This window comes from Cynocephalus volans, chromosome 9, assembly GCF_027409185.1.
Source record: "Cynocephalus volans isolate mCynVol1 chromosome 9, mCynVol1.pri, whole genome shotgun sequence".
NCBI lineage: Eukaryota > Metazoa > Chordata > Mammalia > Dermoptera > Cynocephalidae > Cynocephalus > Cynocephalus volans.
In genome coordinates this window covers 41685039-41710736 of record NC_084468.1, presented here as the reverse complement: position 1 = coordinate 41710736, position 25698 = coordinate 41685039, and the positions used below count along the sequence as shown (strand labels likewise).

The 25698-nt window shown below is 36.6% G+C and overlaps 1 protein-coding gene across 1 annotated transcript in view; it reads left to right on the top strand.

Moving 5' to 3' along the window:
* Positions 1-25408, top strand: part of GABRA4 (gamma-aminobutyric acid type A receptor subunit alpha4) — a 62504-nt gene extending 37096 nt beyond the window's left edge. Inside the window, exon 9 of the mRNA XM_063107616.1 lies at positions 24878-25408. Coding sequence (XP_062963686.1) covers positions 24878-25408 — 531 coding nt within the window. The remainder of the gene's footprint in view (positions 1-24877) is intronic.
* The last annotated feature ends 290 nt before the right edge of the window (positions 25409-25698 follow it).

Below are 25698 nucleotides of genomic sequence, written 5' to 3'. Positions count from 1 at the left end.
TGGGAGTCACTGAGTATGATCACATTAAATATTCAGGTTATTATATGTTCACCTATGCAGCCAAAATCCATATTGCTCCAACAGCAATAAAAGCATCAACAAATATTGTGCCTTCCACATGTCATAGAATGTTTTAAGCATTCTACATACATCAGCTCATATCATGCAATCCTTTTTACAGATGAGGAAATTGAGGTACAGAAGGGTCTATGTGATTTGCCCTAAGTTATACAGCTGCTAGGTAACAGAGCCAAGATTTAACCCTGGTAGTCTGGATCCAAAGAATATTCTTATAACTGCTATCAACTGCTACCCCTCATTGTAACCCACTACCATGACTGCCGACCTCTGCTGTGCCCCCAACACATACTCACTCCCCATCCCATCTCCAACTTTTTGAAGAAAGTCTCTTTTTTAAATTTTAAGTTGTACTTCTAGATACTAGTCATAAACAATCTGAAAATTAAATTAAGAAAACCATTCCACTCCAGATAGCATCAAAAAGAAAGAATTATTCAGGAACAAATTTACCAAAAAGGTGTGAGAAACTTACACTAAAAAAATTTTATAAAAACATCAAAAAATGAGTCATTTAATTTTCAAGGACAGCAATACTTAATATTGTTTAAAACATAATACCCTACAAATCAACTTACAGGTACAATGCAATCCTTTCAAATTCCACATTTTTTTTAAAGGGCCAGATTTTTAAAAATTGAAACATAATTGATTGCACATATCTGTGCAGTACAGTGCTGAATATCAATGTCTTAATATTCATATTGTTCAAAGTGTAAGCCATACTTTGAAACTCTAACCCATTTACTAACAAGCGCTATTCCTTAGCCAGCAGTTTAGTTTACAAGAAAAGCAAAGTTAGAGAAAATTAATCACACTCTCCAAATCTCCAGCTTTGCATAAAATATATATGGATTTTGTCAACGTTAAAAATCAATTAATTTAGCATAGTAATTTCAACAAACTGTAGATTAGCTAATCTCTAGTTTTTCCAAAATGTTTTGACATTTTAAACGTTTGAAAAATCTTAAAAAGTATTACTATTATTTTTTTGGTTTAAAATAACCTATCTTATATGCATCAATATATTTAATTAATATTTATATCCAGCATATGCTCGAAATAATTCTGTTTTAAATGTTGTGGGAGACATTTTAAAGAAATTGAAGAGGTAGTTTTTGCTGTAAATGAATTTATAGTACATCAGGTTAACAGAGTATAGTGATGTAATTAATCAGTCGAGAACAGCAAATATTTTGTAGGGACCAAGGGATATTGTAAGAAACCTACTGAGGTTTGGGAGATGGGGGCTGGTGGAAGAAATCAGACTGGTGGTAAGGTGTATTTTATTCATGGTCATCAGGATAAAGGAAAATAGCAAGGAAATAAGCCACTTCACTACTGTAAATATCATTAGTTGGTTTGTAAGGTTTATGGACTAGCTTAAAGATTATTCTAGAATTGCCATATAATTCATAAAGTATTACCGTATTGTAATGGCTGGATTCCTTGTTCTTCCCTTTCCTTAAATCCTTGTTTTTACCTTTGATTTAACTGTGATAGCTAATGTCTACCCTCATGCAAAAAGATCTAGAGTTGTGTCATGAGTTAAACAGCTGAAAGGCAGCTTCTGAGTGCTGTAGCTCTGTGGTTACCAGCTTGTTTTTTTTTTTTTGCTTTCCTGTATTAGCAGAGCTAAAACCGCAGCTTGCAAGCAGTTCCCTGCGTAGATAAGAGACAAAGTTTGCTCTTTAGCTAGTGCTGAAGGAGACCCTCACCCAAAAGACCTCTTTCACAACCACAGTAACCCCATTTCGCCCACCTGGAAAAGACCCCTACTCAAAACCTTGTACCCTGTTTGGAAACAGTCTCTCTCCTTGACCACACTTCCTGTTGTTGTGCCCAGCTGTAATATGATTGGGCCAGCTGCGAGCAGCCCCTTATCCAAAGCCACTGACCCAGCTGACCAACTGCTTAAGACCCCTGATTTGAGGAATTCAGCCTGAATACAGCCAATCAAAATGCTTGCTTACTTGCTTGTTCAGAACGGCATATAAGCTTACTTCCCCTTTTGTTGGGGGCCCAAGTATTTGAAATACAATTCCACTTGGGTCTGCTGGCATAATAAACCGATGTTCTCCCCACTCTCTGAGTGACTGAGTTTCCTTGGCGACACTCTTCCCTAATATTTTTGGTGCATTGGGTGGGAAGCAGTGTCAGGAAAGGAAGGCTGGCCCTTTGAGCCACCAGTCTGGGCTTCACTGACCAGGGGTCAGTGATGCCATGGGCAGCTGAGATGGCACTGCCTTGCCAGCTTAGCTGGGACCTCAGAGGAAGTGGCCTTGCTGATCTGGGGAAAGTACACACCCCAACTGGACTCAAGGAGAGATTGGACAAGGCATAACCTCCCCCGCTCCCCTTCCTCAAGTCTCACCTACTGGTAAGCCCCCCTTGTTCTCCACCCTCTCTGAGTGACTGAGTTTCCTTGGCGACATCCTTCCCTAACAATATTATTGAAATGTTTATTACTTCTCCAGTTACTCCCTTACTTCTCTAGCACATCTGGCACAAATTTCCTACAGAAAATAGCAGTGCTCAAGAAATACCTACTGATTGATTTCATTCCTACATAACTGGGATATACATTTGGTTGCCAGGGATAGCAATATATTTAAAAAACACACATTTTCATTTGTGAAATTTTATTATTAAAAGTTTTTAAAATGTTGTTTCCAATTTTTATTTATTTGATGATCTTTTTCCATCTATGTCAGCAGTGTGAGTGGGCCAGCTCTTCTTTTGAGAATGGAAAAAAAAAATCAACTTCAAAAATATTCAGCTGCTTTACACAACTTCCCTCAACATTTAGTTATATTTTCCAGCAAGTTCTTGTCCTTAAGCTACTGAGTAGGATTATTCATTCCTTCTGGTTTGTTTGGCTAAGCTGCCAATTTTTCCTTTTGCTATTTTGAGGAGCTAATTTTCCCACAACATAATATACATCTCTAAATCTCCAGCTTTTTGCTCAGCCTTGGATGATTTAGAAGTTTTAAGAAACATCAGTTTGGGTATGACTTATTTCATTTCACTTAAATGAATTAGAAGGTATTATGTATGAAAAGTATCTTTTGTAAAAGAAAATTATTATGTATCTTGGTCAATTTTCTAATTGTTTTTTGAAAAAAAGGGTACTTTCTACTCAGATGCTTTCAAAAATATTTTCTGTTATCGCCGATTCCACAAGATTTTCACCCTGCCTAGACTCTTTGCTTGATTAATATGTCATATACTTTCCCAGACTCTTTTTTGCTATCCTTATTAGTGATCCCGAATTTTTGCCTATCTCTTTCTTAGTTATTCTGTTAAGACTCTATTCTTTCTCCCTCAGTTTATAGCTCTGAAATCCAACTTCAATTTTTATGATATCTTCATATGGATCACCAGCATGAGAATTTCTTTATTTTCTCTAGTCTCAAGACTCCCAGACAGTGTAGTTCACTAAATTTTTCTTCTCTTTCAAACTTTATCTTCCTTTTGGGGGTGGTCTGGCTAAAACAAACTTTTTAAACTTACTATTAATTACTTTTTGCTTAGCTAATTGAAAACAGGTGTGGTCTCCATAGCCAGAGAAAATGCTTTCTTAAGGGAATTCATAGAAGGGAATGGGGGTGTGGGCACTTTCTGTTTTTGCCTCCATAAAAAGTTTTCCTAAGTTCAGTTAGTGTAATATGGATATCAGGATCTCCGTTGAAAATAAAAAATTGCACCGTAAAATGTTAGATGAAGGGAGGAGGTGTGGCAGTAGAGAGAGCCCCAGCATTTAGCACACCTGCACTTTCTCTTTGTCCAGGTCTTTGTCACTTGAGGATTGACATTTCCAAGGAGGACTTGACAAAGGGTGATGAGGACCCTGTGTATCCCAAGAGCAGAAAGTCAACTCTTCATATACAACATGGTATATTACTGTCTCTAGGATAACAAACTATGAGCACATGTGAACTGGGATTATTCTATTGGATAGATTTAAAACAAATATTTTTTTTGAAGAGTATGAACTTTAAGACCAATGTTTAACACAGGGTCTGGACCCAATATTTGTTGACTGAATCAATGAATGAAAGAATGAATGGATGCAGTGTGGTCTCTGCAAAATATTAATAATAGCAATAACAGAAAAGTCCTAGATATCAGCAATAACAGAGAAAACTCTCATAAACCCATTTCAGCATTGCTATTTTGCTTTTTGAGGCCCACACAGACCTTTGGGGTAACTGAAGGAAACCTATATAGCTCTTCCTCTTCTCTTAACTCCAGACCACCTCGTTTCTTTGGAACCCTCCCAAATGAAGCAAGTATTATCCCGGCCTTTCCATTGGCTGTGCCTTTGACATTTAGTTTTATTGTATGGGTCATCTCTATCTCCCAGGGCAGATGGGTGCTAAAAAAACGTGAGAATCATGCTCAACTTTGCTGGTCAGTTTATAACTGGAACACAAGGAAGTGTTCCCTGGTTGTCTGTGAAGGAAGGATCTAATCTATACTCTTCTGGGAGATCCATGGAGCTTGGAAAGTGCTTCCTCAAAGAGTAAGCAAGAGCTGGACAACCATATAGTAACTTGTCATTTTTTTTGGAGGAGATTCTTAGCTTAAAAAATGTGGGAGGGCAGTCAGTAATAAGTGGGCACCAGGGTTTGTGAAATCAGCCTGCAATTTGTTTTGAGAAAAGCCAAGTTTTATTAGGTTGAACCATAAGAAAACACCATTTTGCCGGTCAAAATAGTTTTAAAAAAAAAAAAGAAAAAGGTGGTGAGTGGGAAATAGTTGTTTGAAGTAAAGATGATGAGGTTTAGATCTGACTTACAGTTGCCTTTATCAGCTGTGTGTTTTTGACAGTCAAACAGGTAATTACTAAGAAATTGTGCCAATGATGACAGTAATTAGCACTTTATAATTTGTTAGTTTATTTTTAAGACAAGATTTAGGTTTGAGCTAAGACTATCACAACCTTGGAGCTTTACCTTGTGTGCCTGGGGTGACTGGTGTACATCTTTGGGCATCTTAATGCTTTCAGTATGATTGCTTTGTTAGTTTATTTATTTTCCTTTATTTCGACCTGAAGCAGTTGAGGCTTGTACATTTCTGAGCCTCCACAGGATCTCTCTCCTGTGCCTACCACAAGCAGGAAAACCACTTTGCTAAAGCCTTAGCTGATCTTGAAAAACGTTAACATGCTTTCTGCCTAATGTTTGCCAATGGGCTGATCTAAAAATGGCACCAAGGAAGTTATCTGTTATCCACAGAACAAGAATACATTATGGGACTGAAATAGATTATGGTCAATGGGGACCTGGTCTGCTGACAGAAAGTTATTTTAATATCCCTAAGCAATTCATAAAATAGAACGAGATTTCTTTCTCTATGGCTAATTTTGTTTGTTTTCTGGCAATTAAAAAAATGGGCCCCTCCTTTAGCAGCTTTTAATATTTAATTTCTGTTTCTTTTATATTCATTTTCCACTGTTTCTTTATGAACTGCATTCATCTTTCAAAATTTAATAGATCATTCATTTTTGCACATTTGCAATGGATAATATTCCTTGTATCATAGTCACGTTTATTTTACACATTCATTACTACAAATATTTTTAAAGAAGTATATCAATGTATCATTGAGATAGAATATGGAAATATTTAATAGTTATTTTTTCAATGAAAATATGGGTTTTTTTCCCCCTATGTAATCTTCAAATTCCTAGCAAGTTAGAAATTTCTTTTTCAATTAATGTGCAATGGATAGACTGCCCTTGTCCTTGTTTACCTGCAACTGCCTGAGCTTATGACTTATCCTTGTGGTCTGCTCACACATTATAAAAGGCAGTCTTCCTCTAGCACTGAAAACTTGCTAAAGTATTTACGTTAAATGTTTCCAAATAGTAATCTAGGAATATATTACTGTAACAGGCATGCAGTAATGGAGTTAAAGGTTAAAATCTCATGAGATGATTTAAGATAATTATCGACTACTATTAACTTCCTGGTTACTGTCCAATCATCTTGTAGCCATTAAGTGTGACTAGCTACTCACGGTTTTAGAAATCACAGCAGTATGAAGTTTCTAAGTTTCAAAGCACATAAAATTGGAAAAACAACAATAACAACAATGGCAGAGAAGTAAGAAGGATCTTGTCTTTATTGTGCAGCAGTGTTTGTGCACAGTACAGGCCAATTGTTCTATAATGTAACACAGGTAAATACTATTGCTTTACTCTAAGGGATTTTGTTACCAGATTTCTTTCCCATTTAGCAAAAAAATATATAGAAAGAAGTAAAATTTGGGACTGAAACAAGTAGGGTGAAGTCAGAAGTACAAAACTAAGAAGAGAAATTCTGAATAAGATGTCCTTTCTTCTACCCGCTAGGGTCTGCTTTATGCATTACCTAAATGCTTCCGTTTTTAGATCTATTTTGTGAAGCAGTAATCTAAGATACCCTAAGGTTTCATCATATGTGTCGGCATGAATAAGAATATATGCTGGACTTTTTTTGGAGATGAGAGCAGTACAAATCCAAGTGTTGCATTCTGGATAGAACACTGCTATTGTTTGAGGTTATGGTACTCTGTCTGATAGACGTGCAGTGCAGCCTAACTCATTAGAGAGCTGTTCATCTCAGAAATAGCTGCATGAAATAAAACATTATATATATTTTTTCCAGGCCTATCTGCCAGAACAGCGGAGTGAACACAATCATCCACTCTCACCAATGCAAGCCATGAGATGTAATTTGTTACCTTTTCTCTAGCTCACAATAACGGTCTTCCCTAGTTTGAATGCTCCCTACAATCTGATGATAGTGTTTACTCCACAGTGTTCTTTCTTCATGTCATTAATATCTTATTTTCTGGCTGAGGGTCTCTTTATTTATAATACTAGTTTGAGAGATTTCCAAATGATAAACAAATGTGATTATTTTAATGGTTAGGTACAGATTAGACATTCAGTGAAGATCTTATGGCTGTTTCAGCTCAGCTGGGTAGAATTTACAGTCTAAGCCTACCTAGGTTCACTACTAGAACAATTTTAAAGAGTGCTGAGAAGATAAAGACATTAGCCAGAAGTTTCTTGATATATTGACAGTAGGTGGTAGAGTGAGATGACAAGAATGCAGCTCCAAGTGGACCATGGAAAAGGACCCCTTATAACAGCAATTCATTTGGTGCTACTATTTCCAATATGCAGTAGGGTATTATAGCTGACAGTCCCAGCATCAACTGCCAGGCACGTGAGTGAGGACATCTTCAGGGTGACTCCAGCCCCAGCCCCTCTGACTGAAAACCACCTGAGAGATCCTGAGTGAGAGCTGCCTGGCTGAGTCCAGTCAACCTCCAAATCCATGAAAAAAAAAATATTAAAATGATTGCTGTTGCTTTAAGCCCTATGTTTGGGGTGACTTGTTATGCAGCACTAGGGGAACATATGCTGCTAAGTCAGAAAATACCCAAGTTCAAAGACTGACTCTGCCTCTTCTTAGTAGGATGACGTCTGCTAAGATCCTAAATTTTCCTGGTTCTGTTGTTCATCTTACAGAAGTTTAATCTGGAATGCTGCAAGTGCTCAGTAAATATGTTTCCCTATTTTCCTCCCTCCCTCCCTTCCTTTTTTTCTTTCTGCCTTCTTTCCATTCTTCTTTCCTCCTTTCTTTATTCCTCTTTTCCTTTCCTTCTCTTCCTTTTCATATAAATTCAACTGAGTGCAGCTGCTTTTTTGGTAGGCCATTTTGAACTGGAATATGTTAGTGCCAGGTGTGGATTTAATTGGACCTTTACTTAGCACGCAGGCAGACAGAATTCAGGATGCATTTTTTTTTCCCAGTAAAAACTGCTGAATCACTGGTTCCAAAATCGGCATAAAATATGCTCAGACCTTCCACAGAGTGTGTGATGTGATCAAGTGCCTTGGGGAAATGGGGTAAACAAATTTTTTAAAAAGGAATGTTTTCATCAGTTTATGGTGAATGTTATCTGAATTCAGTTCAGGCAGGAATATCTTAAAAAGCTAGATAAAGGAAATGAAGGCATGAGCAACATGTTATTTGTAGGAATGACATACATTATCTCCTTGGCAACTGCAGGGTGGCATGCAATTTGGCAATCTATGTTGTGTCATCTTGGATGCCTGGAAGTCACTGTTTCCTACGGAAACAAAGGAAGGAACAACATGAAGAAAAGAGTTCTGATTTTAGTATGCTAGGAAAGTATTTTAAAACCGAGAGACCAGCAGGCTTTCACAGCATAACTAGAATTCAAAATGGCATTAAATTTTTATTTATTAATTCTATAATGCTTTAGGATATGGTTTAGATCCAAAATTATTGTTGTCCCTGCAGAGCTTTTTATTCATGCTTTGTGGTAAAATGATGACTTAAGACATTTGTGTGGAACTTTCAATGCACCGATAGTGCTTAGTAAACCTTTGATACACATCAGGGTCTCGGCTTATGCACATTCATTCATCCATTCATTCAACAAATATTTGTTGAGTGTCTAATTTGTGCCAGGTGCTGTGCTAGGTATTGAGGCCACACTTGAAGTCTTACAATCATCCTGTCATATCCACAGGATATTGTAGCTTTTCTTTATTTTAAGTGAATCAGTAATTTAGCAAGCATTCACTTAGGCCCACCCTGGAAATCCTATTATATTGGGAGCTAAGAGTTAGAAAAAAAAAACAAACCACAGGGCTACATAATACTTGACAGAGCACCAAACAATTCTCATAATGCCTTTTCTTTGGTCAGTGATTCCGGAGACCTTTCTTCGGTGTAGTCAGCTTGTTTTCATTAATAGTCTCTGAGTAAATGGCTGCAAAATATTTATAATAGTGACTCACACTCAATTTTAATTTCATTTAGTAGATCATTTGACTGAAATTAAAGGTCTTAAAGGAAGGAAGCACAGGTTGCAATGTAGCTGGCTAGAACCTCCAAGTTTCACTTTGATGAGTTTCAAGGAAGTATCAACATTATAAAATGCTACAAAGGCAGCCTAAAGAGTTGCAAAGGGACTGCTTGATCACAACAGAATGATATAGCTGGTTAAGTGAGATTAAAGAAGCACATCAGTGGTGCCAGGATCACCAATATGCTACTGGTGTTTCTTCCAAAATGTGGAGATAAGGACATGAAGTTTACTGTGGAGCGGGAACTTGGGTTCAACAGTCAGCTCTTCCAAAGGGTGATGTCACTTCCCGCTGATCTGCTTAGGGTCCTCAAAGCATTGTTTTTACTGCTTACTCTTCAGCTGCTTACAACCTCATCGTAGCAGAAGACGAGGCATTTCTGGAACCTATTAAGGAATGACTTCGAGGCAGACCGCTCACGTCCACTAGTGTCTAACAAAAGTAGGCTGTCCTTCCAAATAGTGACTTCAGGTGATCCACCAGCTCAAAGGAGTAGAAGCCATATGCCCAATTTTATAATTTCCATATTAAAATTAACAATCAGATTTTACTTTCTGAATTTTCCCCCATAGGGTCTTATTTAACTATGTCCTCTTTAAGAGCAGTATTTCAACTTAGAATTTTCTTGGGTTCGTGGCGATATTCATGGAAGATTTAAATAGCATTGCAGCTGTACAGAAAAGCTGTTCTAGTGTGCTCTGAAAATCAGCTCTTTGATAAACGATAGCTTGAGAACTTTGATTGAGAGGAAAAAACCGGTCCTTGTTAAACAAGCTCTTGCAGCCACTGGATAACATGTTCCAAGCAGTTTGAAGAAGAGGTTCACATTTCTCATGCTTTGCTCCTAACACGACAGTTGGTGCCGATGGGTCTTATGCCTTTCCTGTTCAGCACAGAAGGGAAAGAGAAGGTGGAGACTGATCTGAGAGATGACTCTCTCATGCTCAGTAGCCGTCATTCAGTTATACTTTTCAACAGGCAGATGTATGAAATAGGAGAGGAAAAGCATTTCATTCTGGGTATCAGTTAATATTCCAGGATTGACTCATTAAACGGTCCATTAACTACTGTAGTGGCCCAGGAAGTATAATCTGGATAGAATAAATGACTGTCATCTGGTTTGCAAGTGGAATAAATGTGCTGCTTTTGGCTATATAGCTTTGCCAACTACTTATCTCCTGAGACACATTGTGTGAAACTCGTTTTTGTTGTTTTGAGTGTACAGGAGGGAATGATTTTCTTGCTGATTTATTTTAATATAGTTTACCCATCATTTATTTATCATTTATTCATTCAGCTTATTTTTATTGAGTATTTCATAGTGTTTGATACTGCGCTAGTTGGTGGGGAAAGGAAACTGGTAAGACATAGTTGCAGCCCTAAAGAAACTCACAGTCCACAGGGGTACTGCTATAGTATGGATATGATTGGCCCTCTAAAACTCATTTGGAAATCAGATTCTCAATGTGTCAGTGTTGGGAGGTGGGGCCTAGTGGGTCATGTGGGTGGATCGGTCATGAATACATTAATGCCCTCCCTCGGAAGGGGGCGGTGAGTTCTCACTCTGTTAGTTCCCACAAGAGCTGGTTGTTATAAAAAGCTTGGCACCTCCTCTCTCTCTGTCTCTCTTCCTCTCTCTAGCTGTGTGATCTTCTTGCATACACTGGCTTCCCTTCCACTTCCCCCCACGAGTAGAAGCAGCCTCAGGCCTGTGCCAGATGCAACTGCCCCAGAATTCTGAGCCAAATAAACCTCTTCTTTAAAATAAATTACCCAGTCTCAGGTGTTCTGTTAATGCAACACAAAAATGGGCTAGTACAGGCTCTAAAACAAGCAACCTAAATGCTAGGCTAAAAAGAAATGCATTAGGATGCTGTGTGAAGGTGTAAAGTTCCAGCTTGTAGTTTCCATGATAAGGGATTTTGATGACGGTAGTGGGATGTCAGGTTAAACTTTTTAGAGGAAGCAATATTTAGGTACTATCTTGGAAAAACAGAAAATAGAGGCAAAGAAGATGAAAAAAAGAAGACACTGAGAAGAGAATGTGCAACCATCCAGAAGCAAGGGAGCATGGTTCTCAAGTGTAGAACTATCCTAAGACATCCTGGTTAGAATCCAGGTGTTTTAATTTGGATTTTCCCAAAGCTGAATCTGTGGTAAGGATTTGTGTGCAAGCAATTTATCTTTTTGAGGTGATCCCCCAAATCACAGTGATCCCTGTGAGGGAAGTGAGATGGAAAGGAAGAAAAGCCAGAGCAGGTTTACCACTGTGTGATCATCATGCTAGAGACTTCCAGAGTATGTGTGGAGCGAGCCTCAGAACTGTCCCACTAGGTGACAAAGAAGTTGGGGCACTTACCAAGCCTTACCTCTTATTGATTAGGTTCACTCAGGAGTATTTTTTTTACATAGATATATATGGTATATATTTAATGTGTACAACATAATGTTTTGACATACACATACATAGTAAACTAATTACTTCAGTCAAGCTAATGAACATATCCATCTCTTCACAGAGTTACCTTTTTTTTTGTGGTGAGAACACTTAAGGTCTACTCTCTTAGCAAATTTCAAGTATACAATATGGTATTATCAACTATAGTCCCCATGCTGTGCAGTTGATCTCTAGAATTTATTCACCCTACGTAATTGAAACTTTGTACCCTTTGAGGAACATGTCCCAATCCCCCCCTCCCAGCCTCACTGGTAACCACTATTCTACTCTCTATGTATTCTAGTTTTTTAGAGTCCACATATAAGTGAGATCATGCAGTATTTTTCTAATTCTCTCACTATTTTGTTCAAACCTCTCCCCCACAGTCAGGATTCTGTAGGCAGAGTACCCCTCAGGCAGGGAAAGGCAGTAAGCCATCAGCCTGTCTGGAGTAACGTCCTGGGTAAGCCAAGTGAATAGAAACCAGTCGCTGATAGCTTATGCCACACTAGGGTAACTGGGCTGGTTGAGAAGATTTGGGTGAAAAAGACATATGAAATTGGACTGGGAGATAGGCCCAGATCATGTAGAATGTTATATAAGTTTTATGCCATGTAAGTTTTATTCCCCTCTGAAAACAATCAGTTGCCATTGAAGAAGTTTAAGTAAGGAAGTGACATGATCAGATTTACAATCTAAAAATATTATCTTAATGGAGAGTAGAGAGAGGGAAGGTAGAGTAGTAGTAGAGAAGGACCTAAGGATATTAGGTCTCAGACTGTTACCGCCCTGTGCATAGCCAGGTGAGAAATGCTGAATGCCTTTACAGTGAGTGGCTGTGGAGAAGAAAAGACAGATTGGAAAGATATTGAGGAAGCTGGATGGAAAGAGAATAAGGCAGAACGGGGCAAGAACAACTGAAGTTTTGGGGCTTGCAAAGCTAGCTGGATAGATTGTTAGTCTCCAAGGTCTAGAGTACAGCAGGAGGGATGTATTTGTATATTGAGTTCATCGCATATGAATAGACAAGAATGTAAGTTTCATATGGGCAGGAATTTGGGTCTGTTCCCCCACTTTTGTATCACAAGAGGCAAGAACAATGCCTGGAACATAAATAGGCACACAATAAATATTTGTGAATAATTAAATGAATAAACGAGTAGATACACGAATAAATAAATTAAAAATTTGGCATATCTGTAGGACATCTGAATGATGTCCTGCTGGATATATGGATTTTCTTATTTACAATCTGAAAGAAATTTTAGCATGTTATGTTTTGAGAAAGTACACATATTTTTTAAGGTGCTAATATAATTAAGTGGAATAATATCCACAGTATTCTTGATTTTATGCCTCTCGAAGCATCCATCAGCCCAAAGGAAACCTTTTAAACCTTGGAGCCCTTCATTTTCTTTCCTACAATGCGCAGATCTGGGCAAGTTGCATTTTAGCTAGTTCCTAGCATTGCTACAAGGAATGGGGCTAATTATGTCCACATAGGAATAGTAAATAAGATGATTTTTGAACAGGGCAGAAAATGTAGGTTCTCATATATTTTCGACAATTTCTTGAAATGGAAAGTTACTGTATTCATTTAACATTTATTTTAGTTGAAAAAAATGCAGTGAATATCTGAGTATAAAAATAATGAAAACTTCTATAGTAGTACTTTATCTTACAGAGACTTGCTACACATCTGTCTTAGAATATGAAATGATAACAATAGAATAATAATATTTAACAAGTACTGGTCACTTACTATATGCCAGGCAGTGTGTTAAGCACTTTATGGATATTACCCTACCAATAACTCTAAGAAGTAATTTTTATTATGTACCCAAGAGAAATCTGAAGAACAGAGAGGCTAAATAACTTCCCCAAGATTGCACAGCTAGGATTTAGCAGAGTCCAAAGCTTGAATCTACCTGATATCAGAACCTATGTTTCTGACTTTGGTTTTTAATTACTAATATACTGCCATGTAAAAATGATAATGAATGATAATGCTATTTGATAGCTTTTGGTTTTAGGATTTGTTTTATAGATGTTGATAGAGGGCATACTTCCCTTGCTGTCTACCAGATATTTGGTCTTTTCATTCCTGGCCTGCCTGGCTACAGTGGTTATCTTGGCTGTACACATTAATGTATTGATGAGCCATTTGCCATAAATTGCAACTTAGCTGCTGGTTCAATTCATGCTAAATTTGCAATCTGCCTTTACTGAAGTGCAAAATTGGCTTTCTTGTCATAAAGTGGTAGAACATGCAAAATAGTCTAATACCTTATTTTCTAGCTCAAGTAAGATTAGCTAGGCTCAGAGAAAGTTAAAAAAAATTCACTTTGGATGAACAGCTGTTTTAGCATGAGAGCCTTGTTAAATACTGAATGGTTTTAATAATGCCCATTGGAAACTATAGCTGATAGCATAGGGCTTATTCCTCAGGACAAGTCAAATTATTTCCTGGAAAATACCCAAATAGCTTCAGCTATTTGGCAGGTTGTCTGTTTGATGATGTAAGTGCTACCAACTGGTGTCATGGTAGAAGTTGAATTTTTTCTGCTGATTTAATGTGCTGTTTTTACTGTAGATGAGTAGATTTGTTATGAATTGTGCTGACACCATAATTCAGCATATGCTTTATGACCAATTGATTGTGCTTCCATTTGTAAAGACTAGGGGAGGGGATTGAATTTTAAAATTTAAGAGTTTACACAGTAGGTGGCTTAATAGATCCTCTGTTGTATATATGAGTACATGTGTACATGCTCTTACCTTATACATAATTTGGCACATGTATTGCTGAACTTTATTAAATTTAATTATTTGTAGAAAATTATATGTTTGAAGAATCATTCTTAAGTCATAACCTACAGCTAGTGCTCATGTTTGTATCTTCTCTGGGTTACAAATAGAGCTGAGATTGCAGGATCCTATGCACTGGGGAAGAAAAATGATTCAATCAGTTTTATTGTACATTTTGAATAGTAAATTTTTAAACAGCCTTTTAACATGCTATATTCAAACCTAAGGGAGAGTTTGGTGAAAAAAGTTGGGGAATAGCTTTCCTCTTCTAGAAGAACATCATTAAATTATTTTTATCATATAGAAAATATAGATTTTGAGTGGTGGTGTTGATTCATTTTTAAAATAACTTAAAAAGAAAGTTGATTCATTAAAAAACACAAATTACTCAGCTAGATTACATTTGTGGTTAAGATGCAGTTTTCTGTAGAATAAATCATTTCAATGTGGGCTTAGTTATAAATATTTATTTAGGCCTGAATGTGGGGGAGATTTATGATACAAGTAATATCTACAAGCACTTCATGACAATCAAACACCAAAGAAATAAGAAGAATATTATGAATGGGAGTAGGAACAATCAGTATGACCTCTAGAACAATTTTCATATATACTGGAAAGAAAGGATTATGTAAAAAGTGGAAAACTTTTGTGGGATACGGGAAACACTGTAGTATAGTGTTTGTTTAGCTTTTAGTCAGAATTCATAAATGTAAGTCAAATCCAAAACTGAAAAATAAATTTGTTTACAAATGTCACTTACCTGGCTAGTTGTTGTGGACATATTTCAGGCAAACTCTTTTCTACCTTTTTTTAAAATCCATATTTGAGATTTGATTTAATTCAAGATTTCTGCTTGGGAAATGCTGTGATCAGACGTTAATTATATTAGAGTAGAATTTAAAGCACTGTCTTTATTGTTCATTTCAAAAGAAAATAAGAGTAAGAGAAAAGGAACATTTTAGAATGTCTGGAAAGGAGCTCAAATTTTTGTAGACAAGGAAGATTAGTGGCCTTCTTTATACTTATACCACCAAGAGAAATCTTTGAAAATTGTTTCTACTCTCACCAGGCACTTTCTTCCCCTGCCCCACACTCCCTCTTTCCCCTGATTAAACTTTATTCATACCTAATATCTCAGCTTTAGTGTCACTTTCCCAAAGAGGATTTCCCAGCTCCCAGGCTAGAAGATGTACTCCCTAGTTCCCCTCATTTTCCTTTATAACTTTATTGATTATTACTATTTTTTTATTCTTTCTGGCAGAAATTACAAGGACTGTATTATTTTTCACCTCTCTACTCCCAAAGCCCAGCAAAATAACTTTAAAAAGTAGATAATCAGTACATACAAGTATTTGTTGAGTGAATGAATGAATGAGTTGAGTCAGTGTCTTTAATAAGACCTTATTGCTTAGATTAATCATGGATCTTCTGTTACCCACTTGACCCCCAGTGAGCTCCAAGAAGAGATGAAGCATGGGACTTGAGCTTTTTCCCTAAAAATAAATCTATTAAAGTTATTATACATGTTTAGATTCAGTAAGCAAACATTGTCTGGAATTCAGAAGAAATTTAGCAAGGTTCTTTGCTCATCAACCTGCATAGGTAGGATTTTTACAAAGGGATGGGGTTGATATGCTTGAGCTGTGGAATCCTTTTCCATAGCATAAGTATGTTGAGGATCTGGTCTTGAGAAATTATTGTTTTTTAAACAGTGCCTCTGTTGCCTTTGCTTATGCAGATAAAATTGTGACTCAGACTCCTTGTTATGCCAACCCTCCTATAGTGCTGGCATGAACGTGAATCTTTCTGGATGGCTATTTATCATAGCACAATTTCATTATGATCAAGTAATATCAAGTCTATATTAAGAATAAGGCATTGTTCAAATATTGTCTGAGTTTGAATGTAATTTTCTGAACATTTAGAAGCTTAAGCAAATCATTTCCATAGGATGGTGTGGATGCTTTTAAAGGCGAATTTATTTGGCCGACCAAGTCAGCACTTATCTACAAAAGTTAACTCCACTTCTAAGGATTAAACAATATTCTTAATATAAAACATAACAAAGAAAAGTTATACATTATGTTGTTAATGTACATAATGTTGTTAACGACATTTTCCAATATTTTAACGTGCTCTGAAATCCAAAATGCATACACACACACATACTTAGTCACACATTAGGAGTCATAATCTAAAGAGAGGTTAAAAGATTTAGGAAAAAATATTGAAAAAGATTGGGTAATTAAAGAACATTTGGAGCTAAGTCCAAACTAGAAGGTTAAACAAAAGCTTCAGTTAACTGAATTCCTCTGATTTGGGTGTAGAGAAGCTCAAAATAACTCAAGAGGTATGTGGAAGAATCTTGTATGTAGGCAACTTTGACCATTTAGGAACAGCATGTAGATGCCCCCTGGTGGGTATGAAAATATTTCCTTTCATCAAGGACAAGTAAAAATATTAAAAAGAAATCAATGCTTAATTCTTGTCAAAAGCATCAGTTTCTCTGCATGTCTTATATTTTGGCTCTACCTAGGACTTTGGGGATACCAGCAAAGTACACCCATTCAGTGAAGAAAGGCAGACAGAACAGACTAGAAACAAAGAAAATATGTGAAAGAGGAGAGAGCTGCAAGGTTGTTTAGGCTTGTTTATTAATTTTTTCATCTGAAAAGGTTAGTGTAATATTTACTATTCAAAAATCTTTAAAAGCTCTGTATCTTGAACTTACTTTTATTGAACTTAGATGATTCTCTTAGTCTGTCTAGACTGCCATAACGAAGACCATAGACTGGGTGGCTGAAACAACAGAAATTTATTTCTCGTAGTTCTAGAGGCTGGAAAGTCCAATATTAAGGTTCTGACAGAGTTCAGTTTGGCTTGCAGATGGCCGCCTTCTCACTGTGTCTCCACATGGTAAAGAGAGAGAGAGAGATATCTCTGGTGTTTCTCTCTCTTTTATGAGGACTCCAATTCTGTTGTATCAGGGCTCCATCCTTATGACTTCATGTAACCCTAACCATCTCCTTAAAGGTCCTATCTCCAGTACAATCACATGGTGAGTTAGGGCTTTAACATATGAATTGGGGGAAGGGGGGAGACACAATTCAGTCCATAGCAATAATTAAAACTTTGTAATGTTTCCATTTGTGACCTTCTTTGACAGTCATTGCCTTCTGCCATCCCTAGTCTGGTGGCCTTTATTGCCCCATTTCCTACTTCCAACTTATACATAGAAGAAAGTCCTTTTGACTACTGTAATTGAAATAAGAGATAAAAGAAAAAGTGACACTACAGTGCCAAATCAATATATGCACAGATACAATTCGTTTTAGTATTCCATTATATTTAGAAAGTAGGCCGGCCAGACTGGGTTGCCAACATTGTAATTATGAGCCAGTGCTCTCAGTATGTCTTTTCATAGCATAATGAGGTGTGAATGTCATCTTGTAGGTTCACCCAGTCTTTGCTGGTTCACTGATGACAAGTTTCTAGATTTTACTGATCGTTGGTAAAGTCCCAGAGAGAGACAGTGATTTGATATAATACATGAGATGCCCTTCTTATATAACCCACATCTTTTTTTAGACATTGAAATATTGTGGCTATAGTTTTTCCTACATGGAGCATGACATGTGGTTGTGGTAGCTAGTTCAGTGAAAAGTGTGTTAGCTGAGTGCCAGGGGCAGAAGAACCACTCAACAAAGTTAGTCATGGTTGTTGCTGTTGTTGCTATTGCATTTTTTTCCTAAAGAGCTTTTTATACTTGTTTTATGCATAAATTATAAGATTTACTCTAGTGTTAATTCTCACCTTTACTACCAATGTGTATTTTTGAATTCGTTATTGCATTTTGTATTTCTTTGTATTTATTTCTCATTTCAGCCAGCATCATCCTATCCATGGCCGACTTCACCATAAACTGTTTTGCCTCAGTAGTCATCAACTTTCTGATTATTAGATATATAAAAATGTCTTCTAAAATTATTTCTGTGGCTATTTCTCAGAAATATAACTTTTTTGTTTGGAGGCAGAATCTTATTATCTGAAGTCAGCTGGATTATTTCTGTATAATATTCATTTGATGCCTACTACATGCTGGACATTGTGCCAAGTGCTTTATGTGCATTATCTTATTTATTCATTATGAGGAAGGTACCATTATTACTCCTCTAGCAAGATGGACTTTGAGGTTTCAAGAGGTTAAATAACTTGGTAAATATCTCACAGCCAGTAAATGGCAAATTCGGTTTGAATCCAGGTTTGTCTCTTTTGGGGGCCCACAATCCTAACCATATAGTCAGTGGTTTTCTATGTCAGATCCCTGGATCACTGGCAATAGCATAGCTAATGAGACTTCCTGTAAATAAGACCTGAGAATTTGAGTTTTTACCTAGTTTCCAGGTTATTCTTGTAAACACTTCAAAAAGGTACAATACCGTTTTTCCTTACTGAGTGAGAAAAGATTTGCCAGCTTGGTGTTTGAATTTAGAAAGTGAATGGAGTGTCCTTTGCCCTCTTCCTCTTTAGGGTTGTGTTGGTAGCATTGATCAGAAAGCAGCTTCTGGCATGACTCCAGGTAGCATTCTGGACAAGTCCGCCGGACCCAGCTGAGAACTTCCGCTCTGACTAGTGAAGCCTCCAACAAAATGGTTTCCCCCATTGGAGCCATATATTTAATATGCAAAGCATTTATAAATAAAAAAGAAACACTGGGAATCACTATGAAACAAAACTAACCATAAAATCACACATCTTAATGATATCCTGATGTTTTAAACCTTCAACTCAAAGTATGTAAAGGCAAAATGAACAAATTCTTTAAGATCTCCATTTCTGAAAGTTCCAAACTGAAGACATAAATTTATCCCCATGCCGGATATTGCAAGTAATATTTGTATAACTTAGGAAATACAAGCATTGAATTAAATGCTAGCATTGGGAGAAAATGAAATGCAATAAATAGGAAACTCAGCATTTTAATTTCTACGTTTTGGAACTCCACATATGGCAGAATCCCTTGGTAAATATTTATGAAATATTTCGCATGTTATGTGGAGGTGATGTTTTTCATTTCTATATGGTAGCCCTTTCTAGGGACGCTACTTGTAGTCCTCAGTAAATCATTACCTTGGGGTTTAGTTTCAGCTGCTCTACCGTAATTGTTTATTTCCTTATTAAATAAGATGTGTGGCAACCCCTCAAGTCCTGTCCGAATGGCCCTAAATAAGTCTTTATGCTATTGGATTATTATTTTTTTTGAGTATGTGACTCATTTATATTCTTGAAGATAAACCTGTTCATTGTTAGCCTTGTTAGTTTTTAATTTAGAAGGGTACAATTACAGTTTATTAAACTTCATTAGCTTCTCAAGCAAGCACTGTGAATGTAGCTGCTTGCATTCTACATACCTAATCTTAAGTCACTTTATCTCATTGCTGCTAGAGTAATAAATTGAGATGAATATTTTGTTGCAGTTGCTAATACTTCTTTAGAAATTGTGTCAGATCACAGTCATGACTGACAAATTGCTTGGATCTGCTCCTGTTTGCCTGTTGCTGCTTTAATTTGTTGGTAATGTTTGAATCCACCACCTCACATCTCATTCCTTGCTTCGGGCTATTGTGACTAATGACAAAATGATTTCAAACTAAATCATTTTTTAAAATTCAAATGACGCTTAGGTGCTTTTCCTGTTTGTGTGTCTTCTGAATACTGATGGAGCCACCGAAGTGTCTACAGTCTGTATGAAACACATCACTCTGACTGACACATTAGTTGTTCCAAAAATTGAAGGCTGTGTCAATATTATTCCTAGCGAGTCCTGTGCCAGGTAGGTCAGCTGACTCCTCAATTCTTTTATGGTTTGTCATCATGGAAAATGACAACTGCTTTTTACACAGTGGACCTAGAGACATAACTACAAAATAACTTGAGTATCATTTAACTGTTTGGCACAGAGCAAAGATTTAAGCATCAAATCAGTCTAATCCCATGTTCCTTTATGTAGGTTATGACACATAGAGTATCGAGACATCTTAGGCATTTTCAGTCAGACTTGGGATTGAGTCAAGATAATTTACATGCCTTAGGTGCTACCTGCAATATTCTAGATCTCTGCCCTGTAAGCAAAAAATAGTAATCTGGAGACCAGATAAAAACTTTTGACACATTCTCTTTAATTTTGAAAAGGATTTTGATTCTGTACTATATCCATTCCAATGCAGTTTATCAAATAAAAGTGGGTGCCTTAGCCCACTTCATTGTGCATTAGCCACTTCGTTGTGCATTAGCCTACAATGATTAATAAGGGACTCTTTGTACTCTAGCTCATTAATACTTTTAAACTAGGAATAAAAAGATCTGACCTTTGGTTTTAGACAGTAATCCCAGTAGCACTGCTCATATTACACCCTCCATTCTCATGAACTCTCTTGCTTCATTGATTCTTTTTTCCAATCACTTTAGACTGATCCTATCTCTTTTGCTCAGGCTCTCCCTTTTCTCTAGGCATATTCTTCAATTCTATGCTTTTATTTCTTTAATACTTATAACTCGCCTAACAGCAAATGTTGTCAGAATATAATTTTCAAACCATCAAAAGCATGACTCATACAAATATAGAATGGACATATGTCAAAGATTTGTACAGCTCGTTAATTAGTGAGAGATCCACTTAGATGGTAAAGCTGGTTCAAAATCTTTTCAAGGAATGGCTATGTATAGGCATTAAAAAAAGAATACCGGAATGAAATTGCTAGGTTAGATATGGAAGTGCTTAATATCCTATATGGTATTAACACCATAAAGTTTGGTGACCTTTTCTACTAGACAGGAATCTACAAGTTAACATGTTAACTTCACAGTGTTTGGGCTCTAATCAAATATTACATAGGAAAATCAAACTCAGTTAAATTCTCCTGGAGACTTAATAATCCTTGGATGGGCTTGTAAAACAATGCTCCATTATGCTATTGAAAGGTCATGTTATATTCCTTTTTTATTGTCCAAGTCTTGAATATTTTTTCTTAACAATATACTTGACTATTACGAATAGTTGACTGAACCAAATAGACAGGTGCAGTTTATTAAATTCTTTAAAGCCTCCTCCACATTTGTGAGTAGAGCGGATGTGCAGCGCTCCAGCACAGTAACTCACTCGTTGTATGACCTCCAGCCAATCATGATCTTTCTGCTCTTATTTTCCTCTACTGTAAAATGGAAATAAGAATAAGTTGAGGAAACGGAACAAGTTAATCACCAAAAATCCCTTCCAGTTTTAAAATATTGTAATTCTTAAAGAATGGGATTATGAAGAGCAAAATATCTTGATTTTTTTAGCTAGTGTATGGAGTTAGGCAACAGTGCCCCCTAAAGGTTCTCTATGAGTTCTGGACAGTCCATTATCCTAGAATGTCTGAGGAACTTCACCTCACTAAAGGTTTGGAAACCCCTCCTTTCAGGACCCTTGATTTAATTAGTCTATGTAAGTTATCTATTACCACCATAATAATTGTAGCTGCATAACAACTGCAATACCTCGGGTACATACAATAAATATTTATTTTTGCTTTCAAGTCTTTTGGTTCACTGGGAAGTTCTGTTGATCTTGATTAGGCTTGCTTGGGCAGTCCATCTTCTCTTAGCTGGGACAAATTCTTGTGTCTAGTGTTAGCAAGCTGTTAAGTGATCTAGGATGGCCTCACTGAGATAACAGGCCCTTCTCCAAATAATCTCTCATCCTCCAGCAGGCTAGCTCAGGCCTGTTCTTGCGGTGGTGGCAGCAGTGTTTCAAGAGAGAATGGAAGCAACCGAGAACTTACGAGGCTAAGACTTGGAAATGACACCATTATTTCCACCACGTACTGTCAGACAAAGTCATAAGGCAACCTGTAGAGAAAGAGACTCCATCTCCTTATGGGGGAGGAGTAAGTAAACTCACATTGCAAAGGGCATGAATGTGGAGAGAGATGATGAATTGTTGACATTTTTGTAACCAATCTGTCATATAGAACATAATTCACCGGATTTCAGGAAGTTTCAGAAGTATAGTGGTCTAGAGGGAAAGAAGAAGAAAAATGTTGAGCTTTGTCTGGGGGTGCAGTTAAGTTACTTGGAGTCAGTTTGATCCTTTTCAATCTTGATTTTAAAATTCATTAGGCAGGACCACAGCAGTATTTAGGGCTATGTATTCCATACCACTGAGGCAAGGCCCTCCTGAGTACTCTACCAAAAGTTACATGAATTTTGCCATTTTCCAGTCTGGCAAGTGGGAACATGCACTATTCCTGGCTTTGTGTGAGCTTCAAGTACTGTTTTCTCTAATCCTTTCAGGTGGTTCTTTTTTGGCCTTGGGTAGTTACCTCACATTCATGAACTGATCTGGAATTAGCAAAATACTCCATGCGGACTCTTCAGATTTTTGCAGTTTTCTCTTTGTTCAGTGTTCTTCTCTCTGGTGCTTTGTCCTGTGAACTTTCATCACCTTGGTCTTCCCAGGCTCTCAGCTCCATCTCCTCAGTTTAGGGAATCTGCCAGTTTTTCCCTGGGTCCTCCTTTCCTGCACCACAGTAAACTCTCCATTGTTTCTTCTCTCTCAGCGATTGTGGTCCTATGTTGTCTAAAGATTTTGTCCAGTTTTTTCTGGATCGTTTCAGGCAGAAGAGTAAATTCAGTCCCTGTTGTTCCATTTAGGCTGGAAGTGGAGTTTTCCAATCCTTAGAGTTTAGTGTTAGGAAAAAAAAATAAAGGTTACTGAAGACCATGGACAACCTAACTTTAAGTAGAAAAAGACAGTATGCAACAGTCAGATTATATTTGAAAAGATATATATTTCTTTCCTGTTTGCCCAATTCATCCTTTTTACCCTCTAGACTTCTCTTAGAATATTTAGCATTTTGTCACAATTTGGCCCTTGAATATATTTTACTTTTGTTATATTTTCAATTGTATGTGTGGGTGTGTATATTATCTTGCCAATGATAGTATATGCACTTTAAGTGTTGGGCATATATCTTTTCCTTCTTTATATTCTCTACAATGAGTATAACATTTTAAAATTAATGATAATCAATTATTTTCTCTTTCTGTAATAAGAGACTCAAAATCTGCGAGTTAATTAGGTGACATTTATAATGTGCTTTGTAGAGGAAAAGTGCAGGATAAGTAATGGTGTCTTCAGGTTTTAGGCTAATGTCAATTTTCGTTTCAATGGTCTCCAGCAAAATTAGATGCCATATGTTAGACTACAATTCCTCATTAGTTCCAGTGCAACCTGCTTAGAAGAAGACTCCAGGCTGACATGAAGAATGCTTTTCATACCTTTCAGAGCTTGCTTTGGCTCTGTGTTCTGTGAGGCTATTTTAACTCAGCAACCTTGAAGTCATAATTGACAAATATACGAGATATAAATTAAACACTTTAAACATGATTGATTAGTGTGGTGCTAAAAAAGATTATATTTGTAGAATAAACTTTTCTCTCTAAAGTGCATTCTCAATTAATTGTGTATAACTTATCCACTTTATGAGTTGTCTGTGAATTGTCCTCCGAGGCTGGTTCCTTCCAAGCATCCATTTATGAGCTGCTCTTCCTCCTCTCACTCTCCTTCACTTCTTCATTTCTTCACGTGCCATTTATTTTATAAAATAGTAAGGGGTGAAGATATAAAAAGTAATCACAATATAACTTTAATATAACTTGGAATAAACATAATTAGGGAAGACAATTTATTGCAAAAAGTATGGTGGATTCTAAAGTCAGACACGACTATTTCAGGGATCACCTGAGCAAATTGCTTTCCTTCATTAGCATGGATGTTCTATAGTTGACCATATAGTTATTTGCTGTCTGTCAGAATTATAAGGGGAATTAATTTTTACAGCTTAGCACATGGCTTTATTCAAATATACTAATAAAAGAATTTGATGGAAAATAGTGAATTATATTTGTATTTAATCACTTCATTGGCTAATGATTTAGATTCGGATATATATGCAGCTATTTGGTGATGCCATTTATAGGTCTAATACAACCCTTTATTCAAAATTAATTTTCCCTTGTATTTTCATTATTAATTGTGATGAAAACTAAAATGTGTCAAGATTTTAGATTTTGTAATAATGTGTATGCCTATCTAAGATTCTTTTGTAAAAATAAATTCTAGGAAATTGAAAGTTAGAGTTTTTAGAAATTTTTTTAAGGAATGTCATGCTCGTATGGTAGTTGTTATTGTTATTCAGTGCACAAGACTAGATACACATCTTCCTGTTTATAAAACAAACGTATACAAAACTCTTTGAAATGTTTGTGACTTGTTACAGAATATATGTTGCAGTAAAACTGAACAAAGAACTTGTACAGCTGTAGTCATAAACTCCTAAAATAAATCAAATCTAACCTTATTTGATAGTCCTAAAAACCTAATGTTCTTTTTACATATTTTGAGTAGAAGATTTTCAGTTCAGAGTTTCAAATACATGCACATTATTTTTTAGTTAGGTATTTTTAAGTTTTTACGTAGACCTCAATGGCTATAACATATTAAGTGTTTATTTTATGGAAACAATTAATTTTAAGTATTTTTATCCCTTCAAATTTTGTACAAATCTGCATAAAATTACATAACCAATATAAGTTTTAATATACCTTTTCAGAATACACATGCCAATTTGAGCATGAGAAAAAGAACAAATGCTTTGGTTCACTCTGAATCTGATGTTGGCAACAGAACTGAGGTGGGAAACCATTCGGGCAAATCTTCTACGGTTGTTCAAGAATCTTCTGGAGCCACACCTCCGTCTTGCTTAGCTTCCAGTCCGAACCCATTCAGCCGTGCAAGTGCAGCTGAGACTATATCTGCTGCAAGAGCACTTCCACCCGCTTCTCCTGCTCCTAGTCGAACTGGGTATGTGTCCCAGCCAGCTTCAGTTGGATCTGCTTCTACTCACCGTACTTTTGGATCAAGGCTGGAGCGGATTAAAACCACTGTTAATACTATAGGGGCTTCTGGGAAGTTGTCAGCCGCTCCCCCTCCTTCTGCTCCACCACCTTCTGGATTTGGCACAAGTAAAATAGACAAATATGCCCGTATTCTCTTTCCAGTCACATTCGGGGCATTTAACATGGTCTATTGGGTTGTTTACTTATCTAAGGACACTATGGAGAAATCAGAAAGTCTAATGTAATTTTGTTGCTATGGTAGTTTCCTAAAAAGATGATAAAAATGCAGAATGTCTTTTAAAATGTTTTTAAACATAAACCATTATTCTTTACTAAAATAAAAATTCTATGTAATATTTTTCCGTTTAAAAATACAAGCCAGTTATTGGGAGAGTTAATTAATTTCTTAGTGAAGAGAAAGTGAACCATATTTCTCCTTAGAAAGATGGTTTTAAAAGAATTTAGCATTCAAACTAGACAGAAAATATGCCATCCTGGAAAGCTGGGACAAAAGAAATAGGGCTATTAGCGATAC